General features: G+C 41.7%; 1 protein-coding gene across 1 annotated transcript in view; it reads left to right on the top strand.

The window, feature by feature from the left end:
• Positions 1-20,169, top strand: part of Neb (nebulin) — a 188,264-nt gene that overhangs the window by 46,947 nt on the left and 121,148 nt on the right. Inside the window, exons 35-50 of the mRNA XM_032903283.1 lie at positions 113-424; positions 1,331-1,537; positions 3,149-3,253; positions 4,808-4,915; positions 5,629-5,940; positions 6,830-7,036; positions 7,452-7,556; positions 7,659-7,766; positions 8,308-8,619; positions 9,766-9,972; positions 12,357-12,461; positions 13,332-13,439; positions 14,604-14,915; positions 15,047-15,253; positions 15,791-15,895; positions 18,408-18,515. Coding sequence (XP_032759174.1) covers positions 113-424; positions 1,331-1,537; positions 3,149-3,253; positions 4,808-4,915; positions 5,629-5,940; positions 6,830-7,036; positions 7,452-7,556; positions 7,659-7,766; positions 8,308-8,619; positions 9,766-9,972; positions 12,357-12,461; positions 13,332-13,439; positions 14,604-14,915; positions 15,047-15,253; positions 15,791-15,895; positions 18,408-18,515 — 2,928 coding nt within the window. The remainder of the gene's footprint in view (positions 1-112; positions 425-1,330; positions 1,538-3,148; positions 3,254-4,807; positions 4,916-5,628; positions 5,941-6,829; positions 7,037-7,451; positions 7,557-7,658; positions 7,767-8,307; positions 8,620-9,765; positions 9,973-12,356; positions 12,462-13,331; positions 13,440-14,603; positions 14,916-15,046; positions 15,254-15,790; positions 15,896-18,407; positions 18,516-20,169) is intronic.

The following is a 20,169-nucleotide window of genomic DNA, read 5'->3' as shown; positions in this document are numbered from 1 at the left end:
GAACACGCATTGAAAAAGTCATATATCCTGTTTCTTTTTCTGTGTGGAAAAAAAATGTTGTTCCTAATGTTCCCAGTCCTAGGACTTGGCTAAGCGAGTTTTCTCTCCACAGTATAAATACAAGGAAGCTTATGAGAAGGCGAAGGGAAAGCACGTTGGTTTCAGAAGCCTCCAGGACGACCCCAAGTTGGTCCATTATATGAACGTGGCCAAGCTGCAGTCGGACCGAGAATACAAGAAAAACTACGAGAACACCAAAACCAGTTACCATACCCCTGGGGACATGGTTAGCATCACCGCTGCAAGGATGGCCCAGGACGTGGCCACCAATGTCAACTACAAGCAACCAATACATCACTACACATACCTGCCGGATTCCTTGAGTCTTGAGCACACGAGGAATGCCAATCAAATTCAGAGCGATGTGAGTATGCACTTCATGACAACCCAGAGACGTCTGCCCTTAACGGATGAGCCTTTCCATCCATTTTATTCCGATTTAAAACGCAGTGACATGCTTGAAAAAAAAAGTACACATTAGAGTAAGCGATGCTCATTCAAAAACTTTTAGAGGTTTTGCCGACTTCCCGTACTTACCATTGTAAACATTGACATTGCTTCTGTTCACTTACGGGTGAAGCCAGGACCGCGTTCTTCTAATCACATGAGGTCCTTCGATTCTCAGCCAGAGGTGGGCCTGCTTCAGTGGTAATAGCGGCGTGACGCAGAACTGGATTCTTTCTGAATCCAGTAAAGTTTTTCTTTTTGTTAAACTCAAGGTCACGCTGTCATCCGTGTAAATCTATGTAATGAGTCATAGAGAATGAACTAGGAAGCTCTACTTGGAGCATGAATCACAGCGAGCCCCACAGGGAGCTGTTTAACATTCAGGGCATTCCGTTCTGCAGATTTCTGTAAGACTCGTCCTCTGCCGGGGGAAGAAATAGAATCTGGTCATTGAGCTGTCAGTGAAAAGCTCCCGCCAGCTGAGATCAGGAATAACTTGGGTGCGCAGTGTGGGTGAAACTCAGACCTGCTGATTTTTTAGTGAAATCCAAAGGGACCCCCAATTTCCTGTCAAAGGGGTCCAAAAGAGGTTCACCACTCCCGTGGAAACACATGACCTAGGCTCCCTTCTGCAGTGTATAATGAACTCTCCCAGCTCACCTGCTTTGGCTCGTCCTCAGTTCCTGGTTAATAAGCGGAATGGAAGACATAGCCACAAGCACGGGGGAAATAATTGCTTGCGTTTCTTTGGGGTAGAATTGCCGGTCCCGGAAGCTTCTCTGTTGCCTAGGCTCCCTTCTCATACGAGCTTCCCCGTTTGCAGAATGTGTACAAAGACGAGTACAACAGCTTCTTCAAGGGCATCGGGTGGATCCCCATCGGCTCGCTGGAGGTGGAGAAGGCCAAGAAAGCGGGCGATGCTCTGAACGAGAGGAAGTACCGGCAGCACCCGGACACCATCAAGTTCACTAGTGTGCCTGACTCCATGGGCATGGTTTTGGCTCAGCAAAACACAAAGCAGCTAAGTGATGTAAGAGGTTTCCCGTTAGTCCACGAATAAACCCCATAGCCAAGCCCCCACACCAGGCTCCTTCACTCAGTACGTGAGGCCGCATACGAGCCAGTCCAGAAACTGTTTTCAGAGGTTAAAGGACAGACTACTTTGGAAGTAACCAGGTTGAATCTGAAGGCTGTGTTTTCCCAGCGCATGTCATCCATAAGCAGGACCTGCACGTTATACACGGGAGATGAGTGTTTCTATTATCATCTTCAATTGGGTCTGAATTGCAAAAGCTGTTGATTGCTGGGAGTTCTCCCAGATGCACAGAGAAATGGCATAATGTCCTACTCTTCTTGACTAACAGCTCGCTCTGTGAGGCACTCTTAAAATGAGGCCTCTGGGGACAAGACCAGTGGTCTATTTGGTGCCATTCTTTCTGGGACCCAGGCCCCTTTCTTCCTGTCAGAGGCAAATTACTATTCTCAGTGCGTCACATCACCTAGTGCTTTCCAAGTTCTTTTACAAGTGCCTCCGTCAGGAAGAGAAGCAGATTTTAAAACATAAGGATCGTATTTGTTTTAGCCCCAGATGTTGGAAAGGAGGGCACACTTGACTTGCCTCAGACCTGCAGGTCATCTGTGGGTTTCAACCCTTCAGGGCAGTCCCTGCTCTTGCGTCACCACAGAGCTTAAGGATAGGATCACTTCAGTACTCAGAAATGCTGGAGATTCTTTTGTGTTGAGAAAAGTGTCGCTTCTCCCCAAGTTTGAGTTAGCTAGGAAAATGTATTGTCTGCTCCACCACAATAAATACCATTAGCATACACCAAGATACTCAAGCCAGAAATGTGCTTGTTACTCTGGATGTAACCTCCATGCCCCTCCCCACATCCTATCCAATGCTAAGCCTGTGTTCTGAAGTCATCTTTAGAACAGATTTTATCTCTGACCTGTTACCAACCGGAGTCTCTTGTCTGTCATGTCGATGGCTGACAAGTGACTTAGATTCACTGTCTGGGATCTCCAGTAATAAAATGCCACCCTCTTGTGTGCAAGCCCTTTAAGGTATTTCTCCTTGAACTTAAAATTCAAACTCGTTGCCTTGGGTGAAGAGGCCTCTGTTCCACGGATTGCTCTCCCATCCATCTATGCCACTTCCAATGCTGAGTGTCTGGTTGTCCTGAGCTCCTCCATGTGGCTCTTCTAACCGTGGGGCTCTGGATGGTTTTCTGCCTGGTGCTGTCCCATCCACCCAAGTCTGAGCACACACACACTACCCCTCTAACTCTGTCTTGGCGACTGTACAAGTTCCTGTGGGACGGTTGTTGTATTTGCAGCGTATCGCAAACTCAGCTCTAGTTGATAGTTTGCGTGCTTATGCAGAAACATGCCTTCTCTATGAGACTATGAGCTCCAAGAGGAGAGATCTGTTTTTTTTTAAACTTTAAACACAGAATCCCCCACCCCAAGTGGTGGAATGAACATCCACATATTCCTACCCCGGCTCCCTGCCCATGATGGTGTATGCATTTGTCTTGTTTATGCAAAATGCCAGCGATACGCTTCCATTTTTTAGGCATGGCTACATGATGAAGCTCATCCCGTGTCAGACCCTAACATTCACATGTCTCTTTTTCTGCAGTTGAACTACAAGATAGAGGGAGAGAAACTGAAGCATAAATACACAATGGACCCTGAACTGCCTCAGTTCATCCAAGCCAAAGTTAACGCCATCAACATGAGTGATGTGAGTACCTGACCCGATAACACGGAATAGTGCTTATGCGAGCAGCCCGTTTCTAACTCTGGGTAACTCCTGTACTGAGTCCCTCAGGGGGAGGCAAACCAAGGGTAGACCATTTGAAAACTCAGATGGGAGCCTTGTACAGCAGGGGACTAGAGGTCACAGTAACATTTTGCTTGGTGTATATTCTTTCTGTATAACAACTGTGACTCACTGGTCGATGGCAAAGCCAGTTTAGAAAATGGCACCCCATTTTTGAGAAACACCAAGTATGGCAAAGGCTAGAAGTAACAGGTGCATAGTCTGCCCCAAGAGTGAGGGCCACTCTGTACAGTTTTGTTTCAGTTATTTATTGAAACTTCTTGAAGAGTTCAGCTCGCTTCTGTAATTGCTGTGACTTCTGAAACAACGAGTTATTAGTGCTTTAAGTGGTCGTCGGGGCATGTAATTGGTTACAACCCAAAACTGTGAAGCCAGGAGTTCTAACACGGGCTTGCAATGTCAGGAGCTTGGGACACTGGTCCTTGACACTAAGGCTGAAGAATAGAGAGAATCTCAGTCCGGCCCAGGAGCATATTGGGACCTTCTGTCAAAAAATAAAATAAAGCAAATAAATATACAATATGAATTATAATTTAAAAATGTAATTAAACCCAAGGGGAAATCTATTTATAAAATAATCTATTATAAAATATATTTTATGTATATTCTAGGCAGGATCTCATTAAGTAACCAACACTAACTTAGAATTCCCTATGTGGAAAAAGCTGACCAGGAACTCAGATCTAGGCAGATCTCCTCTGCCTCCCAAGTGCTAGGATTAAAGTGTGCACCGCCATGGCAAGCAACTGCTTATGTCTTAATGAGGACTTAAAAAAAATAGCTTAGTCTTAGTTATTCTTAACATTTTAAGTATTTTTTTTTGGTAATCTATTATATGCATTTGGTCCATTTGAAATTTTCTCTCAGCACAGCATTAAAAGCACTTAACAGTAAAGGCCACAGGAGTGGTCATGTATCTGACTTTTAAATTTTTGATGACAAATTTCTCTAACTTTAAAATGCTTTACCCTGGAAAGTTTGTCCCAACTGTGAATGGTCTTAAAGGACAGATTGAAAGTACAGAAATGTATGGAATCTCACCTTACCTTCAGAGCATGCCTTTCCATTGCCCTGTCACGCAAGCATAGACCCCGTGTCATTAGCTGAGATTATACAGTGTATTGTTCATTGTTTTCACTGGTTTTGTTGTTGAGCTGGATTTTGTTTTGTTTTGTTTTGTTTTCTGAAACAGGGTCTTCCTGTATATTCCAGGCAGGCCTTAAACCCACCATCCTCCTTCAGCCTTTCAATGCTACAACTATTGCCCTCCACCCCCAGCCCCTTTTACAGCTTACAAAAATAACATAACAGACACTCGGGCGACGAACTAGTCACTTGGCCGCAGGTTCTCTTAGTAGAATGGAGTGTAGATAGCTTGTGAAAGATACCTTGCTGTCCAGTTTCAATTTGCCCTTTCACCATGTCAATGATAAAGTAGCCCTTTGTTTCTCGCAGGCTCATTACAAAGCAGACTGGAAGAAAACACTTGCCAAGGGTTACGACTTGAGACCAGACGCCATTCCCATCGTTGCTGCCAAAAGTTCAAGAAACATCGCTAGTGACGTAAGAGAAATGCCGAGTGTTTTACCATCTGCACATTGTGCATAAGACCGTGCTCTATAGAGAAAAACACACGAAGAGATTACAGCATGAAGTGTTTTCTTATTTCCCAACTGCCAGTGATATTTTCTTATTACTTCACTGAAAAAAATGTTTTTTAAAACTTCATTACAAAGAAGAAAACTCTACTGTTTTAACTTAACAATTTATTTATAAGAAAAATTTAGTGAAACAAGAGAAACTGTAGGTTAAATAACAATGTTTTAATTGTTTTTAAACAAATTATATGTTCTTGATGAATTGATATAATTATCATAGTAGAGTATGAGTTCATTCATTTTAAGATCAATATTTTAATTTGCAGTAGAGCTTTGCTGAAATGAAACCATGATTACGTGCTTTTTAAAAGTAGTGTAAGTTATTGATGGAAATAAGGTATAAATATATAACTACTTAATAAGTAAGCCTTTTCAGGAGCCTTTAAGCATATCCAAAGAATCCGCTAACGAACAATGAAGATATAAATTGCAAATTATTTTATTATTTATTATTCTCAGAGCAAGTGTTGTAGTCATCCATTAGAAATATTTTTCAAGTTGCGTATTAAAATGCTAAAGATATCTTGAGCCTTTCCTCTATTCAGACTGAACTTGGCTTTGTGTAGATTGTTAAATAAATTCAGTTTATATCAAACTGTCTGACTCTCTCCCAAACAGTGCAAGTACAAGGAGGCCTATGAGAAAGCCAAGGGCAAGCAAATTGGCTTTCTCAGTCTTCAGGATGACCCTAAGCTGGTTCACTACATGAATGTGGCCAAAATACAATCAGACCGTGAATATAAGAAGGGATACGAGGCCAGCAAGACCCGGTACCACACACCCCTAGACATGTTCAGTGTGACCGCTGCAAAGAAGTCTCAGGAAGTTGCAACCAACAGCAACTACAGACAGCCCTACCACAACTACACCCTCCTGCCTGATGCCTTAAATGTGGAGCACTCCAGGAATGCCATGCAGATTCAGAGTGATGTACGTACCAGCCAGCAGTTAGTATGGTCAGCTTCCCATGCCCATGCGAGGGAGGGAGGAGCCACAGTCATCAGTCACCTTCATCCTGTACCTGACCTAGGTCACTGTCCTTCCTAGGGATTTGCAGAGTGAGAGTATTTCATTCATGTAACCACATGTGACCCAATGTTATACACAGGTTGTGTGTGTGTGTGTGTGTGTGTGTGTGTGTGTGTGAGAGAGAGAGAGAGAGAGAGAGAGAGAGAGACCCACATGTGATATGTTCTGCGACAGAATTAAGATCTACAATATTATTCCCAATGCAGTTTTAAAAATGTAATCCTGTTGTTGTTGTTGCTTTGTTTTGTTTTCGTTTGGTTTCAGTTTAACCTTACATTGTACATGTAGTACAAGCTGACTTTGAACCCACAGTCCTGTCTTAGTCTCCTGAGTGATAGGATTATAATATATCATCATGCCTAGCTAAGGACGTTAGTTTTTTAAATGAATTAATACTTCAAGACTTCCAGAGTTTTTGTTTGTTTGGTTATAAGACAGGGTTCTCTCTGTGTAGCCCTGGCTGCCCTAGAACTACTTTGTAGACCAGATTGGCTTCGAAGTCACAGAAATCCACCTGTCTCTGCTTCCCAAGTTCTGGGATTAAAGTGTGCCACCACTGCCCAGCTACACTTGTTTGCTTCTTTGTTTGTTTGTTTGTTTTAGGATTTTCAGATTAAGACCACCATGAGTACAATCACTTCCATAACTTTTTTTCTAAAAGACTGTAATGAGTAAATGTTCTCTCTCTTCTCAGTACCGCCCCATTCCCTTTGTAATAATAAGTCTTGTAGCCAAAGAAACCCAAGGTCTACTTCTTTCTGAAATGAAATATTTTCTCTTTATGATGAAGAATCTATACAAATCTGACTTCACCAACTGGATGAAAGGTATCGGTTGGGTCCCGATTGACTCCTTGGAGGTGGAGAAGGCAAAGAAAGCTGGAGAGATTCTGAGTGAGAGGAAGTATCGCCAGCACCCAGAGAAGCTGAAGTTCACATACTCCATGGACACCATGGAGCAGGCACTTAACAAAAGCAACAAGTTGACTATGGATAAGGTAAGAGCCCATGGGCTAGCCTTAACCTGAAAAGCCAGCCCTCTGATGATTGCACGGTGGAGCCTACAGTGCCTTTTTATAACTTCAACACTTTTATATCACGGTTACAGGCAGAGTGTGTGTATGTGTGTACATATATACATGCATGTGTATGTGTTTATTTGTGTTTAAAGGCTACTATGGATTTCACAATTTCACTGTATCTACAAAGCTCTTTTCTATTGACTTTTGATGAGACAGAGCGACCAAAGCTCCAGGTCATTGTAAAGGAGGGCAAGATGGTACTCATGTCAGGAACATGATTTTTCTCAGTCTCAGATTTAACCCCTTCCACCGTGTAGATGCGACTCTCGTCTTGTGCCAGTTGTTAAAAACCACTCTGTGGTGAAATCACATGCTCGTCTTCTTATTACAGAGGCTGTACACTGAGAAGTGGAACAAAGACAAGACCAGCATTCATGTCATGCCTGACACTCCAGACATCCTGCTCTCCAGAGTAAACCAGATCACCATGAGTGACGTAAGCATATGAGCAGCAAAGAAGAGGGGGTGATGCTGGAATCAGGGGCCTTGTTGTGATCGAAGTAACAAGGCACTGTTGTTTTTCTGGCTTCTGGTTTAGAAACTATACAAGGCTGGCTGGGAAGAAGAGAAGAAGAAAGGCTATGATCTCAAGCCTGATGCCATCTCAATAAAGGCTGCAAAGGCCTCCAGAGACATTGCCAGTGACGTAAGTGCTTCCACTGGAACCTTCAGGATAAGTGAGGGCTCAGACAAGCCAGGCTTATGCCTGATCAGGAGTGGGGATCAGCTTCATTAGCTGGACACACCACCCTAAGACCTTTCCCTCCACACAGGCCAATTGCCCTCTAATCATTTGTTCATTGTACAATGTAACAATGATAAGGCCTTGCTAAAATAAGTTATATCAAGAGTTATGAAAGACAATTCTAAGCAAACTGAAGGATATGATCTACATACTTTCCCTATGAGATCCGTGGCCTTACCCTAAGGACACATAAAGGAAGTGCACTTATGGCCTTTCCTGTGCAATACAGTGTGGGTGTGAGGAGGGAATACACCACTTTTGAGATTACTCTCCATTTGATGCACAAAGCTATTGCTTCCTTGCTTGGCCACCCCCTCTCTGCCTCAGTATAGGAAGCTCTAAATTGTTTACCCCCACCAAAGTTAAGCGCATCCAGAGAGTCACATTTTATTCTCCTGCCTGCACCATGTATATGGTTGCCCTGTTTCTTTTCTGTCCACAGTACAAGTACAAGCAAGCCTATGAACAAGCCAAAGGGAAGCACATTGGTTTCCGCAGCCTGGAAGACGACCCCAAGCTGGTGCACTTCATGCAGGTGGCCAAGATGCAGTCAGACCGGGAATACAAGAAGGGCTATGAGAAATCCAAGACATCCTTCCACACCCCAGTGGACATGGTCAGTGTGGTGGCAGCCAAGAAGTCTCAGGAAGTGGCCACCAATGCCAACTACAGGAACATAATCCACACCTACAACATGCTCCCTGATGCCATGGGCTTTGAGTTGGCCAAGAACATGATGCAGATCCAGAGTGATGTATGTGAAAGTGATACGTGTCTGTAGAGCCTTTGCTTACGTCATAAGCTATTACCTTTCTCATAAGGAGCTCCTGAGTGACCATACGTAGTGACATTGCAAAACTAAAAGAAATGTGCACGCAATTTCTTGAAGAGGTGTTTTACTCATTCTCTTGGGCTGAATTCACTTCTTTTAATGAAGTGAGGTCTACTCTAGAAGCTAAAACCTAATCTCTCACTTTTGGTGCCGCAGTCACTATTGGCTTCTGAATTCAGCAACAGCAAATATATTTGGTTTTTGTTTGTTTGTTTGTTTGTTTGTTTTGAGAGGATCCACTGAAGGAAACAAGCCTAGCAAATAGGACGGAATGTATGAAAGGCTCTTGGTAGAAGGGTGAAAGAGAAAGACCAGCATGGTGGTGTACATCTGTCATCTCAGGACTTGGGCAGCCTCAGTGAAGACTCCCAAGCCACTGCCATCCACTTCTGCGTCCACACTTGCACTTCTGTCTGCTGCTAATGCAATAGTTAGGAGGTGATGAGCGAGGCAGCATCAGGAATGAGTACAGGGCAGACAGGGATTCCAGAGTCATTCTAAAATAATGTGCACTACAGAAATAAAAGGAGACCCCATCAAGCCAGGTCTCGATTTCTCATTGGAATAGAAACCCGGGCTATGCATTGTCAGAGAGACACCAATGCTAACTGAAAGCACCATGTCCAGTTTTAGGGGGAAATGTCTCAGCTGAGGGGAAAACCCTACACAACTGTACCGAGTGCTAGTCAGGTTTCTGGTTGACATTAGGAAATCATGATGGTACACAATCAAACACTTACTACTGGAGAGAAAAATCTGATTTTAGGAATGACCTATCAACAAAGAGAGCTTGACGAATAACGTGTAATGGAAATTATAATCATGCAGCACAGGAGTCCATGTCTTGGTTCTTAATGGACTGTCTTTGTGAAGACATCAAGAAAAATAAACCACCAAGATACTTATTTTTAATTTCTTGTGAGAAGAAATAGGAAAGAGACAAAGGGTTGGGGTGTGACAAGTGGTGTTTAATAGGCTGCAAGTGGAAATGGTGGCATGTCAAACACATCTGTGATTCTCAGGAAGCTTGAGTCCTTCTGATTATTGATTAGTTTTTCTCTCTCGTAGAATCAGTATAAGGCAGACTATGCCGACTTCATGAAGGGCATTGGATGGCTCCCCCTCGGCTCCCTGGAAGCCGAGAAAAACAAGAAAGCCATGGAGATTATTAGTGAAAAGAAATACCGGCAGCACCCAGACACTTTGAAGTACTCCACACTGATGGACTCAATGAACATGGTTTTGGCCCAGAATAATGCAAAAATTATGAATAATGTAAGTCCTGCAGGGGTGTGGTGCACCCCACGCATCAAAGAGAATCCGTTATATTTAATCCACAAGTTTTGTGAATAGTGGGGAGAGACCATTCTTGAGGTTTCCCTCCCTTAGAAAAAGTCCTGTAGACTATAAAAAGATAGACATTACTCTTAATTAGTAGTCCTCCAAATGTTTAATGAATCGTCCACATCATTGACATAACAAAATGAACCTTGTTTGGTTGGTTGGTTTTGTGATATGCTCTCAAATAGCCCAGGCTGGCCTTGAATTTTCCTGTGACTAAAGATGATGTTTACCTTCTACCTCCTAAATGCTGGAGAGTGTCGCCAGGCTTGGCTTATGCAGTACTGGGTCAAACCCAGTGTACGCAAGGCTTGTACTCTACTGAGCTGCATTCCTAGCCTATGGTCTGCCCTTTGACTGTTCAGATTGACAGCGAGTCCTGCCCGTGTCAGATGAGATTGTTGCTGCTAAGCCACAGAGTGCCTGTCAAGAGTGGGAGCTTTAAGTAGCATCCTCACCATCTGACATAATCACAGGGTTATTTCCATCCCATGGCTGCAGCTTTGGAACCAGAACATTCCCTGGGCCGTCCTGAGAGTAATTGCCCTACATCACTGCTTCCTTTGTCATTAATTATTTAGAAAAGCCTTACTGGTTTTTCTATACAATCAATTATCTATAAGTCTATACAACTTAATTATCTATAAAATGTCAAAACCAATAAGCATATCAAAAGTAGACATCTGCATTTGAAATTGAAATAAAATATTGCGCTAGCCCTGACTGTATCATCGGATCACAATTAGAAATGCCTTTGATTAAGGAAAAACATCATTTGACCTTAACACTCAACAACTCTAGAAAATGACGGCTCTAATTGACCTGGACAGGCAGCCTGTGTGTCTCCCCTGGAGGCTGATTTGTACAGCTGACCCTGTCCTTTGAAAGGGACCTGCCCAAAAGGCAAAGCATGGACCTCAGCACCTCTTTTTATTATTTAGAACCTGAGCTGTCACAAAGATGCATTTACCTTTTAAAATATTAAGTGAGACATTTTCAGTCTGGTAGCACCCGGGAATCTAAAGCAGGAGGATCTGGAGAGTGAAGCCAGCCTGAGCTGCACAGCACAATCCTGTTTTCAAAACCCAAAGAAACAAAACTTAGATTTTTTTCCTTTGTACTTCTGACATTCATGACGAAAATGCCAGAATGATGATATTAAGGTGAGGATCATAAAATAATGAATGCTGATGTTGAGAGAACTTACTGATGATCAAGTTTTCCTGTTGCAGAGAAGAGGAAACCGAGCCCCAGGGCAGGCACGGTACCTCTACAGGATGCAGTGTATCAGTGCCTGGCCTGGCTAAGACAAGGGCTTCTAATGACTAGCCAGTGCCTTTGCACTAGCGCTATACCACCCTATAAATCATAAGCCACACACTTGTAGTATGCTATAGTCAAATTAGTATGAATAACGTAGCCCTCTTTAAAGTCATCACGGACTCAGGTACTCAGTGGCCCTGTTCAGCTTGGGGCTACCATATTAGCTTATGCAAAACATTTTCATCATCACTGAAAACTCTACTGGATAACACTAGGCTAAAACAAAGACCAGCCACGGAGAACATTGCCAGAGCTGTGCCATTCGCCTTGCCTGTGAGGGAGTTTATAGTAATGTAAAGTTTTAATCGATATTTGTGAAAACAAAAAAAAAATGGGGCTGTTCCTTATCCCACTGAAATCTTTGTGTGTACAGACATACATACACGGGTTTCTGAACAGAGATGCTGATGTGGAATTTGAGGCTTGCAATGTTTTTTTAAAGGATAGTACCAGCAGGAGAGAGGGCTGTTTCAGAGGGAAAAAGTAACTGCAGTGCAGGTTCAACAGTGGCTTGACCAATGCAGCTGACCAAGAGAATCCACCTGCTAAAAGCTGGTCCTTCCTAGACCAGAAACCTGAGTGGTACATGTCCAGGCACTGTCCCTGCAGTAGAAACAGACTGGACAATACCAGTGAATGTCCACCAGTGGAGAATTTCTTAAATCAGTTGAATTAAACCTCTGCCGCTTCCTAGATAGAGTAAACTATTTTCAGAAGGTTCCAAGATACCTAGCCCATACTTTGAAGTAAAGAAAGAAAAGAGCAAGCTGCAGGGCATCGTTCGATATATGGCTTTGAAATAGGACGCTTAGGAATCTCTAGGAGGGAGATTTCACCTCTAGGCTTAAGACCCTTTGTCGTGCACCTATTCCACCATGTCGGCTTTTGCTTAGGAAGATACCCAAAATAGCGGTTCCTGTGCACACATGAGGATGTGTGTGCACAACGTGAGATCCTTTTGTGATTTTTAAACGTGCTCTTGTGCCTTCCTCCAGCATCTCTATAAGCAAGCATGGGAAGCTGACAAGACGAAAATCCACATCATGCCCGATATCCCCGAGATCGTTTTGGCCAAAGCAAATGCGATCAACATGAGTGATGTAAGTATACTCCCCACCCCTCATCTCCATCTTTCTGTTTAGCCTTGTTCCCACCAGTAATAGAGCATTAACTCTGATGTATGAGAAGGAACATTTAAAAACTAATAGACCTTGGTCTTTTTAAAGACAAAGGAGCATCTCTCCCTCCCTAATCCTTACTCTGCTCAAATTTGGAGCAAAGCTGTTCGAGGAGGCTGGGATAGCAGTTACAGCTTTAGATTTCATTTTGTGAGGTGCCCCTTGAGCTAAGAGACCCACCAGAAAGAGAAAGGCCTGGGGCTCAGCTGTGAAAACTGTCCTCAAAAGAGTTAAAACAATGGAAAGAAAAGGTTGATATTTTGAGAAAACCGGGACAAGCCCTACACGAAGGAATGTGAAACCTCCGTTAGAAAATGCATTTGATATTTAACTTCATTTGCTTCTTGTCCTAGCTCTGCATGCTTGGTGGGAATCCTCCAAGCTTGGCAGTTTCTTTCTTTTCATTGTTTGAATTCCACAGAGATTTGGAATTGCTGACTGTGGAATTTGCACTACTAAGTAAAAGAAACAACGTAAAACTAAGATGCCCTTTTGGCATGTGATGACAACCCCTTTGTAGGCGTTCCTTTGTCTCTTATTTGATAAAAACAAACCAGTAAGAGCCTGCTGGACTTCCTCATAGAGACCAGTTCATTTCCTTTCTGTAGTGATATGTTAAAACACGTTTGAGCCTAAGTAGTCGCTTTGTCTTTTCTCCCCCAACAATGATGTTTCTTAGAACACTCAACCATTGGGCCACCAAGATCATATCTGCCCGACAGTCTTGCTCTCAACAGTCAGCCTTCTAGAATAAAGCCATGTTTTTCCCGCTGCCCCTTCTTCTCTTCGCAGAAACTCTATAAACTTTCTCTGGAAGAATCTAGAAAGAAAGGCTATGACCTCAGAACAGATGCAATTCCTATCAAAGCTGCCAAGGCGTCGAGAGATATTGCAAGTGATGTAAGTGCGATGGGTGGCCAGCAAGCAGAGCAGTGCACCCACAGACACCAAGTGAATGGGATTTAAGAAGAATTTGTGATCCAGTGCTGCAAACAGTAGATTCACTGGGCTCTGCAAATGCATCTTGACAACGTTTGTGTGTCTCCACCGGCATTTCTGGGAAACACACAAACAAGACGCAATGGCATGTTAATCATGGTAGTACCCTCACAGGCCCCAGCTTCCCACCTCAGGAAGTCTAGATGAACTCTCTGCTCCTTGGCCCTGAATTCCCAGCAGGATACTTCACGGAGTGTGGCTAGGGTTTTGATCATTGGTGCTAATGATGGCTGCTCTTAAATAGTGAGAAACATCCCAGAAATTGATAAACATTGTGAACTAGGGCTCCACATGCCCCGGGACAGCTAATGTATTGGGACAAGACTCATATGAAACTTGATCTGGACCCCAGAAATCTGCTCTCAGCTTTATAGTGCACAGCCCTAATCTCCTTTCCCACCCTGTCCTGCACCCTCCCTTCCTGTAGAACTCTCCTAGTGCTGAGAGCTGCAAGTTTTCCTATAGCGCACTGGAGTCAGTTGTCTTTCCTGGCTCCTCCCCTGTAACCTTCCCACTGAATCCCATGAAAAGAAGCAGACTAAGGGGATGGCTCACTATCTCCTCTCCCATCTATGGAAGCTGTGGGGAACAGCAACATTTCTCCTTCGTTTTGTCAATTTGGGAAGGGAAAAAAATCCTCCAAGATACAAAAAGGTGCTTTAAATTTTGCTGTGTGTCCCATATCTAAGCTAATATTTCAGCAGCAAATGGCCGGCGGATTTATGTCCCTGGGCAGCAGCTGGCTGCTTGTTTTTCCTCTCATTTGCTGTGATCTTCCTGTAAGAGGGGAGTGTGAGCGAAAATCACTGTAGTGCAGGATGATGTGCACCCCAGTCCTCATTCGCCCCAGGAGGTCACTCAGTATGTCATCTCATACAAAATGGGGTCTGTGATAAGGAATCTGCTTCCAGATTTCACAGGCAAACATCAAAAATGTGTTTCATCAACAGTGGAACCGTATACAAGTGCCAATGAAGAACTGGCAGTAGAACATTGACACTAGAATGATTTTTTTTTTTTAGGTAAGAAAAATTGTTCTTCACGCTATTCACATTTTCTTCACAGTATAAATACAAGCACAGTTATGAAAAGGAGAAAGGGAAAATGGTTGGTTTTCGCAGTCTGGAGGACGATCCCAAATTAGTCCATTCCATGCAAGTGGCTAAGATGCAGTCTGATCGAGAGTACAAGAAAAACTACGAGAAGACAAAGACCAGCTACCATACTCCTGCTGACATGCTGAGCGTCACAGCTGCCAAGGACGCCCAAGCCAACATCACCAACACCAACTACAAGCGCCTCATTCACAAGTACATCCTCCTTCCAGATGCAATGAACATCGAGCTGACCAGGAATATGAATCACATCCAGAGTGATGTAAGAGAGTCTTCCAGCTGAGGGGTGGCTGGGTTCCCAGCATGGAAGGGGACATCACAGTCTTATATACCATAGTTTTGTGTCTCAATTGAGGACTTAATTGAAGTCAAGTTTATCTCTTCTCTTTATAGAACGAATATAAGCAAGACTACAGGGAGTGGTACCGAGGGCTTGGCTGGAGCCCAGCTGGCTCCCTAGAGGTGGAGAAGGCCAAGAAAGCAACCGAGTATGCCAGTGATCAGAAGTACCGACAGCATCCTAGCAACTTCCAGTTTAAAAAGTTGACCGACTCCATGGACATGGTGCTGGCGAAGCAGAATGCTCATACCATGAATAAGGTAGAGAGAGTGGTGCTCTTCCTTCCTCTCAAGCAAGGAGGGGTTAAAGGGTGATGGCTCTTATATAGGGAGTTGAACCGAGATCCTGCATTTCTAGGACATTGCAAGCGATTACAGAACATTGCCCTGAGATGTTTTGATGACCATCTCTTATAGTGCTTTCTCTTATCTTTTCATTGGGTTTGAAATTGCTTGGACTTTTAATGTATATATCCTAAGTACTTTCGTTCCATTCTAAAGATGGAACAGATGCAAAATGCTATTTTTCCAAATCTGACATTAAAGCCAGGTGTGAGAGGACACACTTGTAACCCTATCAATTAGAAGGTTGAACAGGATGATGGGAAGCTCAAGTTAACTGATTATATATATATATAACTTTTTTAAAAAAGAATATGAATTTGTTCTTTATTTCTCTAATAAATCGTATCTTTCCTTACTGTTTTCTACTGTAAGTGCATTCGAACACTTTATTTTCCTTCCTATTTATAATTAACCATTATTCAGATTCAAAAGATCTCTTCTCTCACTCTCTAGCATTTATACACCGTTGACTGGAATAAAGATAAAACCAAGATTCATGTGATGCCTGATACACCAGATATTTTGCAAGCCAAGCAGAATCAGACACTTTACAGTCAGGTAAAGAATGCATGCACATTCATGACATGCTTTGTCTCAAAACATAATAAGTTAAAACCTGATGTAATAGGAAATAACTTCTGTAAATGCTGAAACAATTGAGAAAATCAAACTCTTTATTCTAGGGGGCTTTTAAGATACTGTTAGGACAATGTACCTCAGCTGTGTACCTGGAGTAGGCAGGAGCTGTTCAGGGAGCTTAGACCCCCTTACCCTCACTCTTTGAAGGAAAGAGTGGAGGGAAGGCAAGACTTGGTCTTGCAAAACATTAGATTATTCTCTATAACAATGTTTACCTGTCTTGATTCTAAGTTACTCTGAAGCCAGAAGTTGCAAGCCTCTGGGCAAATTAACACTTGTCAAACAGCAGGGGATTGAGAAAAAATTAATTGATATTATTTTTTTCTCTCTTGTTCACCTCTCACTTGTCAGCCCTGAGGGAGGTTTGGAGTAATAAACTTTTATTGAACCATGCAAAGAGAGTCGCTGCTTGCAGAAGGAAAAACTTTTACATAAGCAAACATGCATAAACTCATATGCATTGATATATAAATCCATACACACATACTCCTACACCTTTATACACGTCTGTTGGGCTCAGCTATTTACTTATCTCAAACTTACATACTTATACACACACACACACACACACACACACACACACACACACACAAGTCCATACTCACATATGCATATGGAGCAAAAGTCCAAGCACACTCACTCATTCTAGATGAAAAATGAGCTCCAATCCTTAATGCATAAAGAAGAGACCTTTTTATTGCTAAATGAAGTAAACCTAAGTCTGTAAGAAAAAACCTTTGTCTTCTTTAGTAAGACTAAGTCTATGTTGCTGTTAAGAAACGACCTATTCTGTCCCATGAAAAGAGGGTGACCTGCTCTTTCTGCTCTCTGCAGGTTCTTCTTTGTCCCTCCTCCTTCTGCATTCTGTATATTGCTCTCTTCTTCTGTTTTAGCCTAATATCATCATTCCTAGTTTTGTGTAGCATTTTTAGGAGAATAGTTAACATGGTTTTTCCAAGCATCCTTTTTCTTACAAAAGTTCACTAAAAGTTTAAACATAAATTCAAGTCATAAATTAAATAAGAAGTTTACAGCAGAGATGTTTACATGTGTTTCCATTAAGAGTATCTAACTAGACATTTATTTTCTGTCGCTAGCTCCACAAGTTTACTGAAAGTTAGAAACCCATAATTCTTGTGACTAAGTTAGCATTGGAGTTTTGTATAGATAAACATAGTCAATATTTTATCTTCTGTCTTTCTACCTTTAAATTGTTAGTTCCCTTTTTTGGTTAATTGTTTTTAAAGCTTCTAGGAATGTGTTCTAGGTTGTAAATGCCTGCTTCTATCTCAGAAGCAATTAACTCATGACATGTTAAGAAGGGCAGAATTCTAATTACAGTTTTCATATCAGAGAGGGCTTTAATAACAGTCCTAATATAAAGGACTTAACTAGTATAATTTTAGGAATTCTTATAGAATCATCTTTAAGAATGAAGAAATCATCTATTTGCTCATATAGCATCACTACCAGACAGTACATTTTTGTTGATCTGCAGAAATCTGCCCAATAGGGTGAGCTAATGCCCAAGGATTATATAATGTTAATTGTATAAGGACAGGAAAGGCATATTGGCTGCAGGAATCATTTCCTGAGATTTTGTCCTTTGGGCATTGCCTCTCAAAGGCTCTACCATTGTTGTTTCACAGTGCGACATCTCAGGAATATCACCTGCTAGCTTTTAGCTTTTGTAGATGACTCCTGACACTATGTCTATTCCATCCATATGTTCATAGTACTTTGGCACAAAGTGGAGTTGCCATAAATAATTATTAAAACATAAAACTATGTTGAACAGAACTGATAGAAGTTTGGCTTTGGCACCTACGAGCCACCTATTCTGAAGTCTCTGGTTCTTTCACTACTAAAATCAGGACTTCTGACATTGGACTGCCAGGAGAAACAAATGAGAAATTCCATAAGGTGCCCAACAGAGTACCTAGCATATAGAACGCTGTAGATGACTATTTTGCAATGACGAGTTTAACATCCCTCCAACAAAGTTAACTAGAATAGCTAGCACATTTATTGCAACTTACAAAAGGCTGTTACTAGTATTATCATGTAGGTAGTTAAAATGGTGTTATCTGATTGTCTTTTCTAATTATCATAATGTCAGTGTTTGTAGTGATCCCAGGCTGTTGTTAACTACAGGGAGAAAGGGTACCTTATAAACATGATAGGACCATATGATTGCTAAATAGTGGAGGCTTTGTTCAAATAAATTATCACCCCAAAATAAACAAAAATCAAAGCTACATCATCTGATACTATACCAGTGCTGAGTCTAGTCCTGTCAAGCCACCTGCTTGGTTTTTATGAGTAAGGGTAGATGATTTTAGGGTTCTGTATCCACTCTTTTGATAAACTTTGGTGTGTCTGAGATTTTAATAAAGGATGAATAGTGCTAAAGAGTCTCTTTACTTTTCAGAAATTCTACAGACTTGGTTGGGAAGAGGCTCTGAAGAAAGGCTACGATCTCCCTGTTGATGCAATTTCTGTCCAGCTGGCCAAGACATCAAGGGACATTGCTAGTGACGTAAGTCCTGGTAGGGGAAGAAGAATGTATTTTCACCTGGGTGAGAGATATAGTGTTGGTTACTTTCTAAATGTACTTCTGTCCCTTCACCTCTTTCTACCATACTTACTCAGAATTGCCTCCCCTGTCCCCCAAACATCAAGGGGGCTTTTTCTAATCACCTAGTCACCAGAGTCCCTCTAAGACCCATCACAATAAGGTGCCGTTCCAGATATTACAAAGAAACTAGATATTGTGGGGGGTTTTATGATTTGCCTAAAATTAATATTCTTGTTTTCTATTTGTCTCTTTTACACAAATTCAGCCCAGATAATAAATCGACTTTAGCAAGCAGGTGTTGATAGTTTTTATGTTATATGATAGTTATATGTCTGAAAATTATTGTCACTTTAATTTAGCCCTTCCTTGCACTTGCATAATTATAAAAGTTAGCTCTAGGCATTAAAATTTCAGAAAGGTTCCCTTTACATTCTCTTAGCTATTCAGAGATCTGGTTCATAGAAAAACACCATTTGTACTCCAAAGGGCAGATTCCACATATGACTGGAAAAGTTGGAACTTATGGTAACACCCTACATATGGTCCCCATATTCACTAAGTTTTTTTTATAAATTATATTTCATTTACATATAAATAAATATTTCAATTTGCTAATCCGAAAAACTAACTAGAAGAAATTCAGATAATCTTGGGTGGATGAGAGCGCATGCCTGACAATCTGAGTTGAAGTCCAGCCTGAGTTTGGTCCTAAAGAACTACATGATGGAAGGAAGAATATGACTCCTACAAGTTATTCTCAGACTTCTATATGTATACTGTGGCAGAAGCACATTCTCTCTCTCTTTCTCTCTCTCTCTACTTCATTTATGTGTCTCTGTGTCTGTGTGTGTGTTAATTTTTAAAATTATAGTTATGAAAACTGCAAAGGATCTTGGTTTTAGAGTAATTAATTACCAAAATCTTATAGGGATACACTACCTCTTAAAACCTTTAAACAACAGTTTGCAAACTGGGCATATTGTACCATGCTTTTATTCCCAGAACTCAGTAGATCTCTGCTACAGAGTTTGAGGCCAGCCTGATCCACCTAGTAAGTTTAGGTCAGCCAAAGCTACATAGTAAGATCCTGTCTCAAAAAAAAATAAACAAAACAACCACAATTTGCTTCCACACATAGGCTGACCTAGAAGAGGAGGGAGAGAGCCTAAAAACAGAATCTGATAAGAAATTCAAAGAACACAGGGGAAACTCTATGTCATTTAACTGTGGCACTCCAAAAATAACAGGAAATAATTTGAACTCTCAGACTTTCAGATCAAGACCTCATTAAATCAAACTGAAATAATGATGAGTGCACATGATAAAGCAAACTCATTTTCATTTAGTGTTATCTACTAATGATAACGTAGCAATTAAAAGACCATCAACAATTTCCTGGCAACCCAATGGTCAATATTTCCCTATTCCTCTTCTTGTAAACCCACTTGAAACTTTCCAGTTAATTTGGCTACCTGTGAACTTTCCCACCACAGGAGAAACTGTATTCTTTCTCAGTTTCAAATGGTTCTTATATCTGTAACATTTAATAAAGTTAGAGGCAGGTTTTAAGTACATAATTTAACAAGTTAAGCTAATGGAATTTAGAGTTGGAAGA

This window comes from Rattus rattus, chromosome 5 (assembly GCF_011064425.1).
Source record: "Rattus rattus isolate New Zealand chromosome 5, Rrattus_CSIRO_v1, whole genome shotgun sequence".
Taxonomy (NCBI): domain Eukaryota; kingdom Metazoa; phylum Chordata; class Mammalia; order Rodentia; family Muridae; genus Rattus; species Rattus rattus.
The sequence above is the reverse complement of the archived record's forward strand: the minus strand, read 5'-3'. Positions and strand labels throughout refer to the sequence as shown.